The 13,225-nt window shown below is 49.5% G+C and overlaps 4 protein-coding genes across 4 annotated transcripts; 2 read left to right on the top strand and 2 right to left on the bottom strand.

Annotated features, from left to right (window-relative positions):
- Positions 1 to 424: 424 nt before the first annotated feature.
- Positions 425 to 1,980, bottom strand: LTR84_009810 (uncharacterized protein; the record flags this gene model as incomplete). The annotated part of the gene is made up of 3 exons (XM_064853349.1): positions 425 to 1,739; positions 1,789 to 1,919; positions 1,972 to 1,980. 3 exons carry the CDS (start codon positions 1,978 to 1,980, stop codon positions 425 to 427), a joined length of 1,455 nt encoding a protein of 484 aa, XP_064709748.1.
- Positions 1,981 to 3,130: 1,150 nt separating this feature from the next.
- Positions 3,131 to 4,738, top strand: LTR84_009809 (uncharacterized protein; the record flags this gene model as incomplete). The annotated part of the gene is made up of 2 exons (XM_064853348.1): positions 3,131 to 3,338; positions 3,405 to 4,738. The coding sequence occupies 2 exons, from the start codon at positions 3,131 to 3,133 to the stop codon at positions 4,736 to 4,738; spliced, it is 1,542 nt and encodes a 513-aa protein (XP_064709747.1).
- A 911-nt stretch (positions 4,739 to 5,649) lies between these two features.
- On the bottom strand, positions 5,650 to 7,477 carry LTR84_009808 (uncharacterized protein; the record flags this gene model as incomplete). The annotated part of the gene is made up of 2 exons (XM_064853347.1): positions 5,650 to 6,235; positions 6,309 to 7,477. The coding sequence occupies 2 exons, from the start codon at positions 7,475 to 7,477 to the stop codon at positions 5,650 to 5,652; spliced, it is 1,755 nt and encodes a 584-aa protein (XP_064709746.1).
- Positions 7,478 to 9,606: 2,129 nt separating this feature from the next.
- On the top strand, positions 9,607 to 12,837 carry LTR84_009807 (uncharacterized protein; the record flags this gene model as incomplete). The annotated part of the gene is made up of 6 exons (XM_064853346.1): positions 9,607 to 9,730; positions 9,785 to 10,575; positions 10,623 to 10,757; positions 10,809 to 10,933; positions 10,984 to 12,031; positions 12,304 to 12,837. The coding sequence occupies 6 exons, from the start codon at positions 9,607 to 9,609 to the stop codon at positions 12,835 to 12,837; spliced, it is 2,757 nt and encodes a 918-aa protein (XP_064709745.1).
- Between the last annotated feature and the right edge of the window lie 388 nt (positions 12,838 to 13,225).

Genomic DNA, 13,225 nt, shown 5'->3' with positions numbered 1-13,225 from the left:
GAGTTGATGCCTTCCCAATCAGACTTTGGCACTCCGACAGTCCTATTGCAAACACCTCAAATTCAAGCTTATCGCCATAATGTAGTATTCATGAGTCAGTGAGCAATTAATGAAACGCAATAATGGCAGACAAGTGACCGAGGCCGGAGTGGTGGGCAACAAGAACTGATCCAAATCATGCAACCTGAAATTGATCTCTGTTTTGATAATCATCTAGTCATTAGCAAGTCTATGTTCTGGGAGGGGACTTTGTCCGGCAAAGCCAATTGCAAATATGTCCATCGAAGAGAATTCGAACTATGCCCTTGGCTTGCTGAAAAGAAAGAAGAATTGAAACCTGATTGAAAAAGAGCCTCAACAACCGACAGCATCGATTTCCCATACATCACGATCGATGTCAATTTATTTCAGTATCGCCCGCTCCTTACAATTGCAGGTAGAAACCAAGTGACAGAGCACCAACCATAACAGATCCAAACTTGATGCCATCTGCCTTGACTGCCGCATTGGCTGTCGATGAAGGACTACTGCCCGTGCTGGTCCCAGAAGGTGAGCTGCCTCCCTCAGGTGTGCTACCACTAGTATTGTTTCCTGGAAGATTGCTTTGATCGTTGGCCAAAATGTTGAGTTCCAAACCGGTGATTTCTTGACCGTTGACTGCATAAACGGTATGGCCAACGTTGGTGTTGGTGATTGATTTTGTTCCGGTAGGGAAGTTGCCGTCAATGCCGTTTCTGATCAGGTCATCCGCACCGCTGGGAAGCGCAGGAATGGCGAAAGTGCGTGTAAAGTTGGTGCCTGCCAGCAGACTAGTCGCACAGTCTGGCGCTGTCAATGAGGTGGCAGTGGAATTGGCTCTCTCAAGTGCTGCGACATCGATTTCATCGTATTGTTGGCGGAGGTTGTCATAGTCGATCATAATGGAGACAGTGCCGTTGTCATTCAGAGTGACCAGACCATAGTCGTTGGGTTCTTGGGTGTACTCGTAAATGAGACCACCAGAGAAGACACCGGTCATTTGGTCTGAGTACAGGGCCTGAACTTCGGTAAATGTGCGTGGCTGGACCTGGTTGCATCCGTACTCGGAGAAAAAGATGGGGATGGTTGTGTTGCTGAAATCCTCAACCAAGACATCGTAACCAGAAGACGTAAAGCTAGCATCACCGCACCATGAATAAGAGTTGAGTCCGAAAAAGTCAATCTTGGACGTGGTCTCGTTGGCCAGACCACAAGCCATGTAGTCGTAGGTGCCCATCAGGAGTGGTCGAACATCAGCTGCAGAATAACCAACGGGAATGGGTCGGATTCCTCTGGCGGCAATGTAATCTTTGATGTCTCTGGTGACTGCTCTGATGTATGCCGGAACCTCGGGAACAGAGTCCTCATTGATCACTTCATTCCCACTGAAAAAGCCCAGGGTGTTGTTGAAGTGCATGAAGCTCTCCACAACTTTGAAGACACGCTCCAGATAGTCCGCGTTGTATGACTCCCATGGAGCACCACGATTCAAAGACTGGTTTGGCAGGGGGCTGTTGACATCGAGAATCATGTAGATACCAGCAGCATTGAAGATGGAGGCACATTCGGTGTGGTCAAGATCGGGATTGAGGTTGTAGATTCGGACAGAGTTGACACCGAGACGCTGCATGAGAACAGCATCACGAAGGCAGACATCAGCATCGCTCAGCGGGTCTATTCCGGCCTCAGGATTGAAGCCAGACGATCCACCCGGTTGGTATCTAACATGTGTCAGTGACTTGTCCCGAGCTTGCAGAAAATGTATCTTACGCCACACCAATCATCTGAAAGCGGGTACCATCGACAACATTGACGAAATCGGCCCCTCTTACTTCTATCGGAGAGACGGCGAGAACGTAGGAAGTGAAGCAAGCCAGAAGGGCCAGGAGTGCCAAAGAAAACTGCGAGAAATGATCAGTGCCAGTACCAATGAAGTTTGAGATTGAGACATACCTGTGCCATGTCGACAGAGTGAAAGAAGCAAGATTAGAAGATGAAGGTGGATTAGTGGAAGGTGAGCGACAAGACTGCGCTGACAACTCGAACTTGAAGCTCTCTGAGAGGGAGAATTGAATCAACGAGGGACGCAGCTTCCAGCAACAAGAATGGGAAGGCACGCGAAAGAAAGTTGCAGGTGCAGTCGCGATGCACACTTTAAGCAACAACGAGTGTGATGAAAAACTTGAAGTCAAGAGCGGGCAGCCGGTAGAGGAACGCGGCGATTTACATATCTTGATTCTTGATTCTATCATGTCCGTCTGCCGTCTGCTTGCTCTTCACGGATAAACTGGGGGGCCCCATATTAATTTTGGACCGGGATGCATGTTCCCTCTCCGTAGCCTCGACGCGTAAGAAATGCCAATGCTACACCAAGGCTATCAATTGGATCTAATTGTCCGTGGCGTGTGCCAATCAACAAAGCCAGGCCTTTCAAGTGGCGGACTATCGACAGGTTGAAATTGCCCACTCCAACCCATGGCCTTGTCATTCTTGAGGCTCCATGCCGCCATTTACAATGCATGGCATTCTGGAAAAGGGTTCACATGCAGCCTTCTTGATGCTTGAGAGATCCGTTTGGGATCGTCATGTTTCAAAAACAAGATGATGCCCAGCTATACACAAGACCCTTGGCTAGGTCATGATACGCAATATAAGGCTCGGCGACTGTTACGTTCGAGGCACAAGGCTCCTCACCAAGGCTCATGGCATCAAGATATCTGTCAATCGCAATTTGCTCCTGTGTCTGAGCCACTGTTGATGATTTCTACTGCTTCACCGCAGCTGCAGGTAGGCATGCTTGCCCAGCTTTCCCACCGTCATGTAATTTTCTTCTCATCATGATATCAAATATTATTGGCAGCACAGAATGTCAAATGAATGTAACAATGCGTGTCACCATTTCAAAATATTTTGCAAGAGGGAAAGAAAGCCTGTGTAGCCTGTGACACACAGGAAAAATGTGATTCCGAAAGTCACGTGATTATTATGAATGGGAGCCGCCATGTGCTGCTTAAGCGGACAAGATTCATGTTAATTCGTATCATCACATGTGCCGGTGTTCTTCGTCATCAAAAAATGGTTTTAATGTGACATCTCATCACCTCAACTTATCATGTCGTCAAGAAAAGCGAAATCTCAACCCAAAGCTCCGACGCCTCCGGCGCAGAGAAACGTTGTTTTCTTCCATCCAGACCTAGGAATTGGAGGGGCAGAGAGACTCATCGTTGATGCCGCTGTCGGATTGCAAGAACTTGGACTCAAAGTGACCATATTCACATCCCATTGTGATCCACAACATTGCTTCGAGGAGGCTCGAGATGGTGTGTTCCCATCCCCAACCTTGGATTGATCTCCCTTGGCTAAGATTGACAGAATCGTGAGTACAGGCACCCTTGACGTGAGAGTCCGCGGAAACTCCCTCTTTCCCCCCACCCTGTTGAACCGTTTCCATATCCTACTTGCCATTCTGCGGCAAATACATCTGGTGATATCTATATCTGTATGGAGCAATGAACTAGACAAACTAAAACCCGATGCATTTGTGGTGGATCAACTCTCTGCCTGCGTTCCTCTCCTGCGATGGCTCTATCCCAAGTGCCAGCGGACATTATTTTACTGCCATTTCCCCGATCAACTCCTGGCTGATCGTCGTACATCCGGACCCCTAGGTCTGCTGAAGAAACTCTACAGACTGCCGTTCGACTGGTTCGAGGGCTGGAGCATGAGTGGAAGTGACAAAATAGTGGTCAACTCCAATTTCACAAAGTCCATCGCATCCCAGGTGTGGCCAGCCTTGGCCAACTCTTTTGGTGTAGTGTACCCATGTGTCAATGTCGAGCCTGAAGAACAAAGAGTGGAGCAAGGCTCGTTATGGAACAACAAATATAAGATTCTTCTGAGCATAAATCGCTTCGAGCGGAAGAAGGATATAGGCCTCGCCATTCGAGCATACAACACTCTCCCCACATCCGACCGCAAAGGTACACGACTCATTATAGCCGGCGGCTATGACCAACGCGTGAGCGAAAATGTTCAATACCACAAGGAACTAGTCGATCTCGCGGAGGGTTTAGGCCTAGTCACCGCAACCGCCAAAACCGTCCCGACCGCCCTGGCAATACCCAACGAGATCCAGGTCCTCTTCCTGCTTTCCGTGCCGGGAGTCTTCAAAACAACCCTCCTACAGAACGCACGTCTCCTCCTCTACACACCCACAAATGAGCACTTCGGCATCGTGCCCGTTGAGGCAATGCAACACGGCCTCCCGGTCCTGGCATCCAACACAGGCGGTCCACTGGAGACCATCGTGGAGAACGAGACAGGGTGGCTGCGCGACGTCGCCAAAGTCGACGACTGGGCCGCCGTAATTCGCATGGTCATACACGACCTGACGCCCCAACAACTCCAGAAGATCCGTGTCAATGGACAACAACGAGTGAGCCAACACTTCACGCGACGCACCATGGCCGACAAATTCAACGCCGAGCTGGCGACTTTGCTACAAGGCAAGCGGAGCACTTTCTTGGAAAGAGGGGACATCGTCCTCGCCGTTGGGGTTATACTTGCCTTCGCTGCGGCATTGTTCGCCACGATCTTCAAAGCGCGCTTCGGCGGCAGTTTGGGCAAAGGCGACCCTCGACTGACCGAGTTTGCACGGGCGAGGAGAACGAGTGCGCCTGGCTCCGAGGAGGAGATGAAGTTCTTCGGGCAGCAGCTGTAGCTGCGATGCTGTGGTCATAAATGACGTCTCACTTCGTTACAAAACAAAAGACATAGAAGGGTCGGGATAGTATCATAAAGGCGTTGCCTCACTTACAGTGTGCGTTCAATCAGTAAGTACGAGAGGGAGATTTGTTTCAAGTGTGGAGAACTTTTCCCAAAAAAAAGGCAAAAAACAATCAACAGCCAGGATTCCCAACTCGTCACCGACGTTAGTACTGACTGACCGGCATATAGCTTAAGTACGGCTGAGCGAACGGGAAGCCCTGTTTTCTATATCCTATGGTCGATTGCGGAAGCAAATCTAGTAGATGAATTTAAGTGTTGTGCATATTCTTGTCGAAACGATGATATTAGTGACCACGCCGCCTCGAAAGTGCAGCTCACGTCTACACACCAGCTCGGAGGCGATGTGGATACAATAGTGGGTCTTTTGCAGAGCCTTCAATTGTACGAGAACTTGAATGTGAAGGTTCAGATCCGATCATTCGATGCTCAGCTCAGCCCAGCCAGCTGGCAAGGTTCATGTGTTCAAGGGTATCTAACTTAACATAACACCCTGCAGTCTGCTCCTCCCTGCCTCCTCGTCGTCATCATGTGAGTAGCGCACGTACGAAGCTCAGCTCCGAAAAGTGGCATATTCAAGTTGAAACAATACACCACAAATAGGTCCAATATATGTACACCTTGCCCATCAAAAACGAGACTCGGGAATTCTTCACACTGACGATTGTTAAACCCGCCAGGCCAGGCAAGTGTAAACTTTCGCGCAAAACCCGCTAAAACCCGCTGCGATGCCAAGACATTAGACATCGCAGCCGGCATTTGAACTTCTGCAACTTTTCATGTACCTTTTGTCCTTTTGAAAAGCCGACATGTTTTAAGGCCCTCCTGACCCTGCATCGTTCGAGATTAGAAAATGTTGAGCTCCCGGAATAGCTCGTCCTGATCCATCTGAGGAGGCCATTTCCACCAGGCATCGGCCCCGACACCGTCCAGTGCCGGCGGGCTGACGTTGAAGAAGTTGTTGCTGTTGTAGAAGTATTGCTGATCGTCTATCATGGCATGTTGAATGGCTGCTGCCCGTGTGGCGCTCTCCATTACGCATGTAGTGGAGGGTTGGTGGACGAGGTCTGGGTGGCTGTTGTTTCGTGAATTTGGGGGCTGAAACGGAAGGGGTGCGTGGAGATGTGCAATGTCCGGGCGCGTCGGGTCAATGGTCGCGAGGAAGGCAGCCATGTTGTTCTTTATGGCTCGGAGGATCATCTGACTGCGCTCTCTGGGTGAAGTTGTCGGAGAGGGTCCAAACACGTGGTCTGCCATGGCCATGATTCTGTCTGCGTCGGGGAGATGAGGCGCTTGGTGCAGCGCGGCAAGTGGGAAGAGCATGCTGTGATATTGCTGATATGCTCCTGCGTACCATGCCCATTGTGAGAGCTCCGGATCTGTCTCGATTGTTACGGCTGTCTCGAGTACGTCGAGGCATGACCTGATGACCCTGGGAGCTCTGTTATTAGCCACATTGTCTCTAGATACTCAGCATTTATGGGTAAGGATAGTCTAGTTCTTACCTGTCTCTGAGACCCAATGCAGTCTCTGGATACTCCCATTTGTGGCGTTGCGACCCCAAAAGCATCCCTTCTGCTCGAGCAAGCAAAAGCTTTCCTACTAGGGAGGCATACTTCTGGATAGGAATATTATCGTTCAGATGATCAATGTATCGCGCGTATATGCTCATAGTAGCTTGATTGAGCTCAGCCAGAAGTGATTGCAGCGAAATCTCGCCTCTCTTCAAAGGTGCCCGTTTTCGAAATATCCATCGATGGATTCTGTAGCATTCATAACGGACCAAGGCAAGAATATAAGTGGGGTTTGATGCACCTGATGAGTGTGGTAGGACGAATTCATCGTGTTCAGGGAGTAAGGATGACGGATCATCTACAACAGTATGCTCTGGCCCGACCGCCTCCACTGCTCGAATATTGAGAAACAAGAGATGCTGCCAAAGGTGTCGCTTAGTTTGTCTCTCTAAGCTGGTATCTGTAGCACATTCTCGATCGAATCCAGCAATCTGGAAATGTCGAATTACCGTTCCGATAAACACAGAATGTGAACGAGAAACTTCTGTTAGTAGTTGTGGGGTCAGATAAACAAGGACGACTTGAAAAATTTGCAAGTCTAGGCAGCTCAAGATATCAGCCTTGCAGATTTCTGCTTCCGCTAGAGCCTTCAGCTTGTTGACTAGAGCGTCCTTCGTAATGCCAAATGACCTTTGACTTTGCAGTAATGGGAAGCTTACAGCAGCTGCATAGAATACAGCCGCTCGGAGGGCGGTACCTAAGATGGCGCCATCCTCTAGATCAACCATGGACACCAACGGACATATCGGATGCACTGCAACAAAATACTGGTTGATGAGTTTTTGTTCCTGCAGCTCCGACAGTGGGAAAGCTTCTGGCGTGACGCCACTTTGTGAAAACAGTTGATCCAGAGGTAGTACGCTATGAGGCTTGAACCATGCCACCAGAGGCGCCGAAAATTGACTATCGCAGCCTTCTCTGACTCCAGGTGAGTCTTGAAGTAAATCTTCGATCGACTGAACGAAGTCGACTCGAAGGACACCGCCGATCCGCTCGGTGATGCTCAACTTTCCAAGGCGAAGGCAGATATCCGGTGGTTTCCTGTAGGAAGTCTTGGTACTTCTCGGTGACCGGTATGGTACAGAAAACTCCGCTGGCATGCTAGTAGGGGGATCGAGGGTAGTATCTGGCTGACTCGTAGAGGTCCCCGACCCATCATGTGGAGTGGACGAAGTGCTTTGTTTGACAACGGGAAAGATACACTTTCGAGACGTTTTCTGACAATGTAGACAGGGATAAGTCCTCGAGCATTTCCTTTTGAGGCGGCGGCATTCTAAGCAGGTGTTGATACGGCGATTGCGGGTGCGCTTGACATGCTCGGTTTCATTCATCGTCGTTCATATGTGGTTTGATCTGCTTTGCGGATCTAATGGGACGAGGCAAGATTCCATGGTTTTAAGTTCATGTTGAGACATAGTAGGGAATGCTATCCATAGCCCTCGTCGAAGCCCAAAGTCCGAGATGCTGACTTAGCGTCTTAGTCTGCCACGCCGCTCTACTAGTCAATGACAGCATTGTTGGGGGCTATTATTCGGCAAACGTGTCAGTGGCTAAACTGCAGGTTATCGTAGATGAACAGAGGCTGAGGAAAGGCACAGCGGAACAAGCAGCCTATTGCAGAGTAGGTAGGTACCTAAGGGAAACGGTAAACAAAGTCATGATTTAGGGAATGGGGACTGGAAAATGGGGCCCTAAATGCCGGGATAGTCTCTACCTAGGCTCGCCTCTCGAGATTACTAACTTACCCACAGGCACCCACAGGGCTGTTGATGGGCGGCCTTGAGATTTAGGTAAGCGCGACTAGGGCTTATTTCCTGCAGTACCTAAGAGATTCGACAAGTCTGTTGAACAACTTCGGAGCAATAGTTGTCCATCGCGGAGGAACTTTGGTCTTTGCCCCAGGGCCGCTTTAACAGCTATTCCGGCACTAACAGCGACCTTCAGCCCCGTTATGTTGGTATGCTTAGCATCAGTGACACGACACGGATCTCGATGGACACGCCCAGGAGGATCATGTCGACTTTCGAATCGGTCAAAATCTTTCATCTATACCAGACCACTGATAAGAGTCTTAGGCCACGTGGAACGGAAGGTGTGGTTCCGTCTTCACAATGCTCGCGGGTGTAACAATTAAAACCTGTAAGCCTGCTTTGCTCGCATGCTCCAGTGCTCCAGTGACAAGAGTCCGAGCTCAACCATATCTCGACCGATGAAAGGAACAATGATCGTATTTTAGACATGAAGTCACCCAGGAAAGACCGCACTGGTAGAAAGATTCCCCTTGCGCAAGGTACCAGTCGATTTCGACCATATTCGTGCATGGGTGCGGCCCGTGTGTAAAGGCCAGTTTCCCTTATGAAATTGCTCGCATGCTCTACCTCTCACTGTCAGCTTGGAATGTCAGTTCTGGGACTGGCTTGCATCGAATCGCCTCCAGACCTCCCCAGACCTCCAAAAAGCCAGAGAGGGGGAAGCAGGGATCGTTGGGTCTAGCGTTGAACTTTGTACTGGCTCTCCATCCTTCCATAAGAGTTTGTGCTTGCGACCACATCCCGTCAACCTCTCTCCGCTTTTCCTCCATATTTTCAGCGATACAGTTGACTGATGGTGGTCTCGACACCGTTGTCGATTGTAAACTGATGGCGGAGGATGGTCAACCAATGCCAGGAGGCACATCATTCGATAGTCCCTTTTCATGCAACCTCTGTAAGAAAAGCTATACTCGAATTGACCACTTGGCCAGGCACTTCAGATCTCGTGAGTTGCGTCCTGCGTCGAGAAATCCGTCTGAATGCTTGAACTCACACCATCAGATTCGCGCGAACGGCCGTACGTGTGCCAGAGTTGCGGCAAGAGCTTCGCCCGCATGTGAGCTAGTTCGACAAATTGTTGGCCATTGATTGACTAAATGTCCAATTACAGAGATTTACTGAAGCGACACGAAACCAATCACGATGCCACTAATTTGGCTAAAACTTTCGGCTCGGGGCCTCCTTCAAAACGTCACAAGCCCTCAGCAAATGCCCACAGGCCTAGAGCGGTGCAAGCTTGTCGCCCATGTGCAGAGGCGAAATTGAGGTGTGATGGAGCTCCTCCTTGCTTGCGATGCCGAGAGAAAGATATCGTCTGTGGGTTCTCAGAGCCTCGCCTGAGCAGTTTCATCGACGCCAGGCCGCTTGATCCGCCCGAGCCTGGCACGACGGTGGCCTTGGGATCCACACGACATTCGATGGAGTCTTCGATCAGCCACTCATCGAACCAGAAGCTCATGAGTAATCCAGAACTTCCACTCGCACACGATGAGAATGCTCAAGGTCACCCGCAATTTGAGACTTTTTCGGGCTTCGAACAAGGTAGATACCTTTGGACATTCGTTGACGTGCAGATACTGAACCGCTTCTAACTAGAACCAGTTTTTCCCGCACCGACGTTCGAACAAGACGTCATGGCCAGCTTTGAAGGACTTCGAGACGTCGAGACATCTCACTCATCAGGACATACTGCAGTGTCAATCACAGGCCTTGAAGATCTCTTGAATGATGCTTCACTCCCGCGGGATGTTCTTGATTTCGGCGTCGATCTGACCTTTGACACGCCTAGTATTTTCCATACAGAATTTCTGCTCCCTACTGATCAACAGCTGCTACAGCCGGAATTTGAGCTAGTCGAGGATGAACCCCATGGGAATCAAGGGGGTTTCGTGACGCCAGGCCTTCGAGGGAAGCTAGATATTATTGCAAGTGTTCAAGCTTTCAAAGAATCCCTGTGGCTCTGGACGCCAGAGATCAGCGATCACAACGCACTTGAGCAGCGCAATCTCTCTTTGCCTTGGGATAGCACGTCATCGGGGAGCGACTTCTTCAGCGAATTCCCGCTTCTGCAGCAAGGTATAAGCAGCGTTACCAGGGGCAAGATCTTGGCCATGGTCCTTCGCACTTGCGAAGCAACCGTGCAACCTCATGTGATATCGCATTTCCCAAGCTCGGAGCTGTTGACCAATCTCATTCAAAATTTCCTCAGCTTCCATTTACAGCAGGAAATCATGTGGATACATCCGGCGTCAATTGAACTGAACAAGGAGCCCCCATTATTTCTAATTAGTATGGTCGCAACTGGGGCGGCGATATCGCCTATTCAGGAGATTCGAAAATTGGGGTTCGCCATGCAGGAAGTATTGAGGGAGGCTTTACCATCGGAAGTGTGTTCCTCGTGTTTTCATTGCATGAGTTTTGTTGACATTTACAGTTCGAGCACGATAATCGATTAACACGTGACCTCAGGACGTTGCAAAGCTTTGCTCTGAGTTTGGATATCGGTTTATGGAGTGGCAATCGAAGGAAAATGGAGATAGCAGAAAGCTTCGCTATGCCATTGATCACAGTAAGCAATTTTTGACAAGCCTAGCTTTCACCCTGACTCAAAAATGTGCAGATGGCCCGAAGAGCTGGCCATTATCGGCTTCCACGAACAATTGAGCTGCCACCACAGGTAGAGGATAATGGAGAGCTTCTTGAATCGAAGTGGCGAAACTGGGTTCGTCAAGAGTCCTTCAAACGGTTGGCCTCATACCACTGAAAACCAAGTCTCATACTGAACCCTTGACCAGGATTGCACTGTACCTATTCTATCGAGATACAAGATCTTCTATTTCTCTCCTAAGTCAGCCGTTGATCTCCTACGCCGAGGTTTCTACTTCACTACCGTGCCACAAAGCATTATGGCTTGCAAAGAGTTCAGGTGAATGGAGGGAAGCTTACTCAACTCAAAATCGTGAAGGACGTTATCCCTTGCCATCAGTCCGATCATGCATTGACGACATAACGCCCCTGTTTGAGCGCCAAAGCATGGTAGATGTCGACATGTCGTTGCTTATAATCATTGCTGCAGTTTGGCCACTGATCTGGCAGTTCAGAGAGATGAAAAGTGTACTCAGGTCCCGAACCTCCTCAGATTCACGGCACAGTTTGTCAACTATGAATGCAAGACGACATGAAGTGGAACAAATGCTACGACATATTCGTTTGATCTCCACAGAATGGCATGGCAAATTCCAACCAACTGCTGGATTGCTCCAGGAGCAATGCTTAATGCATCTCCATGCATCTCTAGAGGATGTCCAGCTCTTAGCCGGGAGAGAGGGAGAGGAAGAAGCTCGAAGAGTGTTCCCGACATTGACAGCGTGGGTCGACTCAACGGACGCCCGGCAGGCCCTTTTCCATGCTGGTCAAGTGATCCGTGCGTCCAGAGAATATCACAGATCCATGCTTAGGGATGCGGCCGCGGTCGCCGTGTACCATGCAAGCTTGGTCTTCTGGGCGTACGCTGTATTGTCACGAAGTCACGGTGCTGAAGGAGCACAAAACTCCGCGTCGAGCGCTACCAATTCAAAGGCCGTATTTTATGTCAGACTTGACGATGAAAACGGCCCCGAAGTGCAACGTTTCGTGATGTTTGGCAAAGGGATTCCTTGTATCGGTCGTGAGGTGGTGGAACAAGGCAATGAAGGATTCAGAGAAGTTCCAATCAAGGATGTCGGGGAAGTCATGAACACGATCACTAAACTTCTACATGCACAGCACGAAGGGGGGGAGAACAGCTGCCCACCGCTTCTGGCGAATCTGAGTAAACTCATGCAATCCCTCGGAAAGGCCGCGGTGAAAAAGAAGCATCGTTGAACCCATAGATTGGGTGATGCCACGCTGGAGCCGAAGCATCACTCCTCCAAATAATGATTATCCCCACTTCCCGAAGCTTGAGTGGTTATCTCTCTGTGGGGGGTTGACACAGCGAACTAGAAGGCATTCTAACGTTCTGCGTTCGGACTAGTGGTCTCGGGCGTTGGACAGCCTCATTGTCGCCACTGTTACGATATGTATGTACGATTCGATCATACCAAACCTGATTTACCGACCTCGTTGCTGCGTAGGGTACCATGTCTGCCAAAGTCGCACTGGTAACCGCCAGCTCGGCGGGTCTAGGGGCCGCTACCGCTAAAGCGCTTGCAGCTGCTGGGTTCAACGTCGTCATTAACTACAAAAGTAGTAAAGCGAAAGCCGATGCTGTGGTCTCAGATATCCAACAAAAGCAATCGCTAGCAGATGGTCGTCCTCAATCTCTCGCGATTCAGGCAGATATGTCCAAGCGGACGGATATTTCGCATCTAGTAGAAGCCGTCATCAACACTTTTGGCCGATTGGATTGCGTTGTATCAAATCAAGGCTGGACTAAAATGCGACAATTCAATGACCTAGATGATAACGTTGAGGAATCGGACTGGGACCTGTGCTATAACATGAATGTCAAATCACACCTCTACTTGTTCCACGCTGTGAGACCTCATCTGGCGAAGGTTAATGGGTCTTTCACGACCATTGCATCGTTGGCGGGTGTCATTCCGAGTGGCAGCTCCATTGTACGTTCGTTCTCAAACTTCGATCAAGACTTCTGTGTCCATGACTGAATACTAACATAAATCAGCCATACTCTGTTACAAAAGCGGCCCAAATCCATCTCGTCAAAGTGCTAGCCCAAGTTGCGGCTCCCCAAGTACGAGTAAACTCTGTCTCTCCTGGAATACTCCTTACTGTGAGCTCTATTCTCTACTCATCTCATAGCCCGAGAATTTGGAGGCTAACAGCTAGGTCAAAGGAATGGGGAAAGCAATTTTCAAAAGAAAAATTAGACGCTGCTATTCAGAAGAGCGCTCTGAAAACATTGGTCGAAATAGAAGTAATTACACTACTCCCATGCACAAAATATGCCCACACTAATGCTGAATTCTTTTTATTGCAGGATGTTGTTCAATAAATTGTCCAGTTCGCGACCAGAAAATCATATACGGGGCAAAA

The sequence above is a fragment of the Exophiala bonariae genome (genome assembly GCF_035927105.1).
Source record: "Exophiala bonariae strain CCFEE 5792 chromosome Unknown scaffold_4, whole genome shotgun sequence".
NCBI lineage: Eukaryota > Fungi > Ascomycota > Eurotiomycetes > Chaetothyriales > Herpotrichiellaceae > Exophiala > Exophiala bonariae.
The sequence above is the reverse complement of the archived record's forward strand: the minus strand, read 5'-3'. Positions and strand labels throughout refer to the sequence as shown.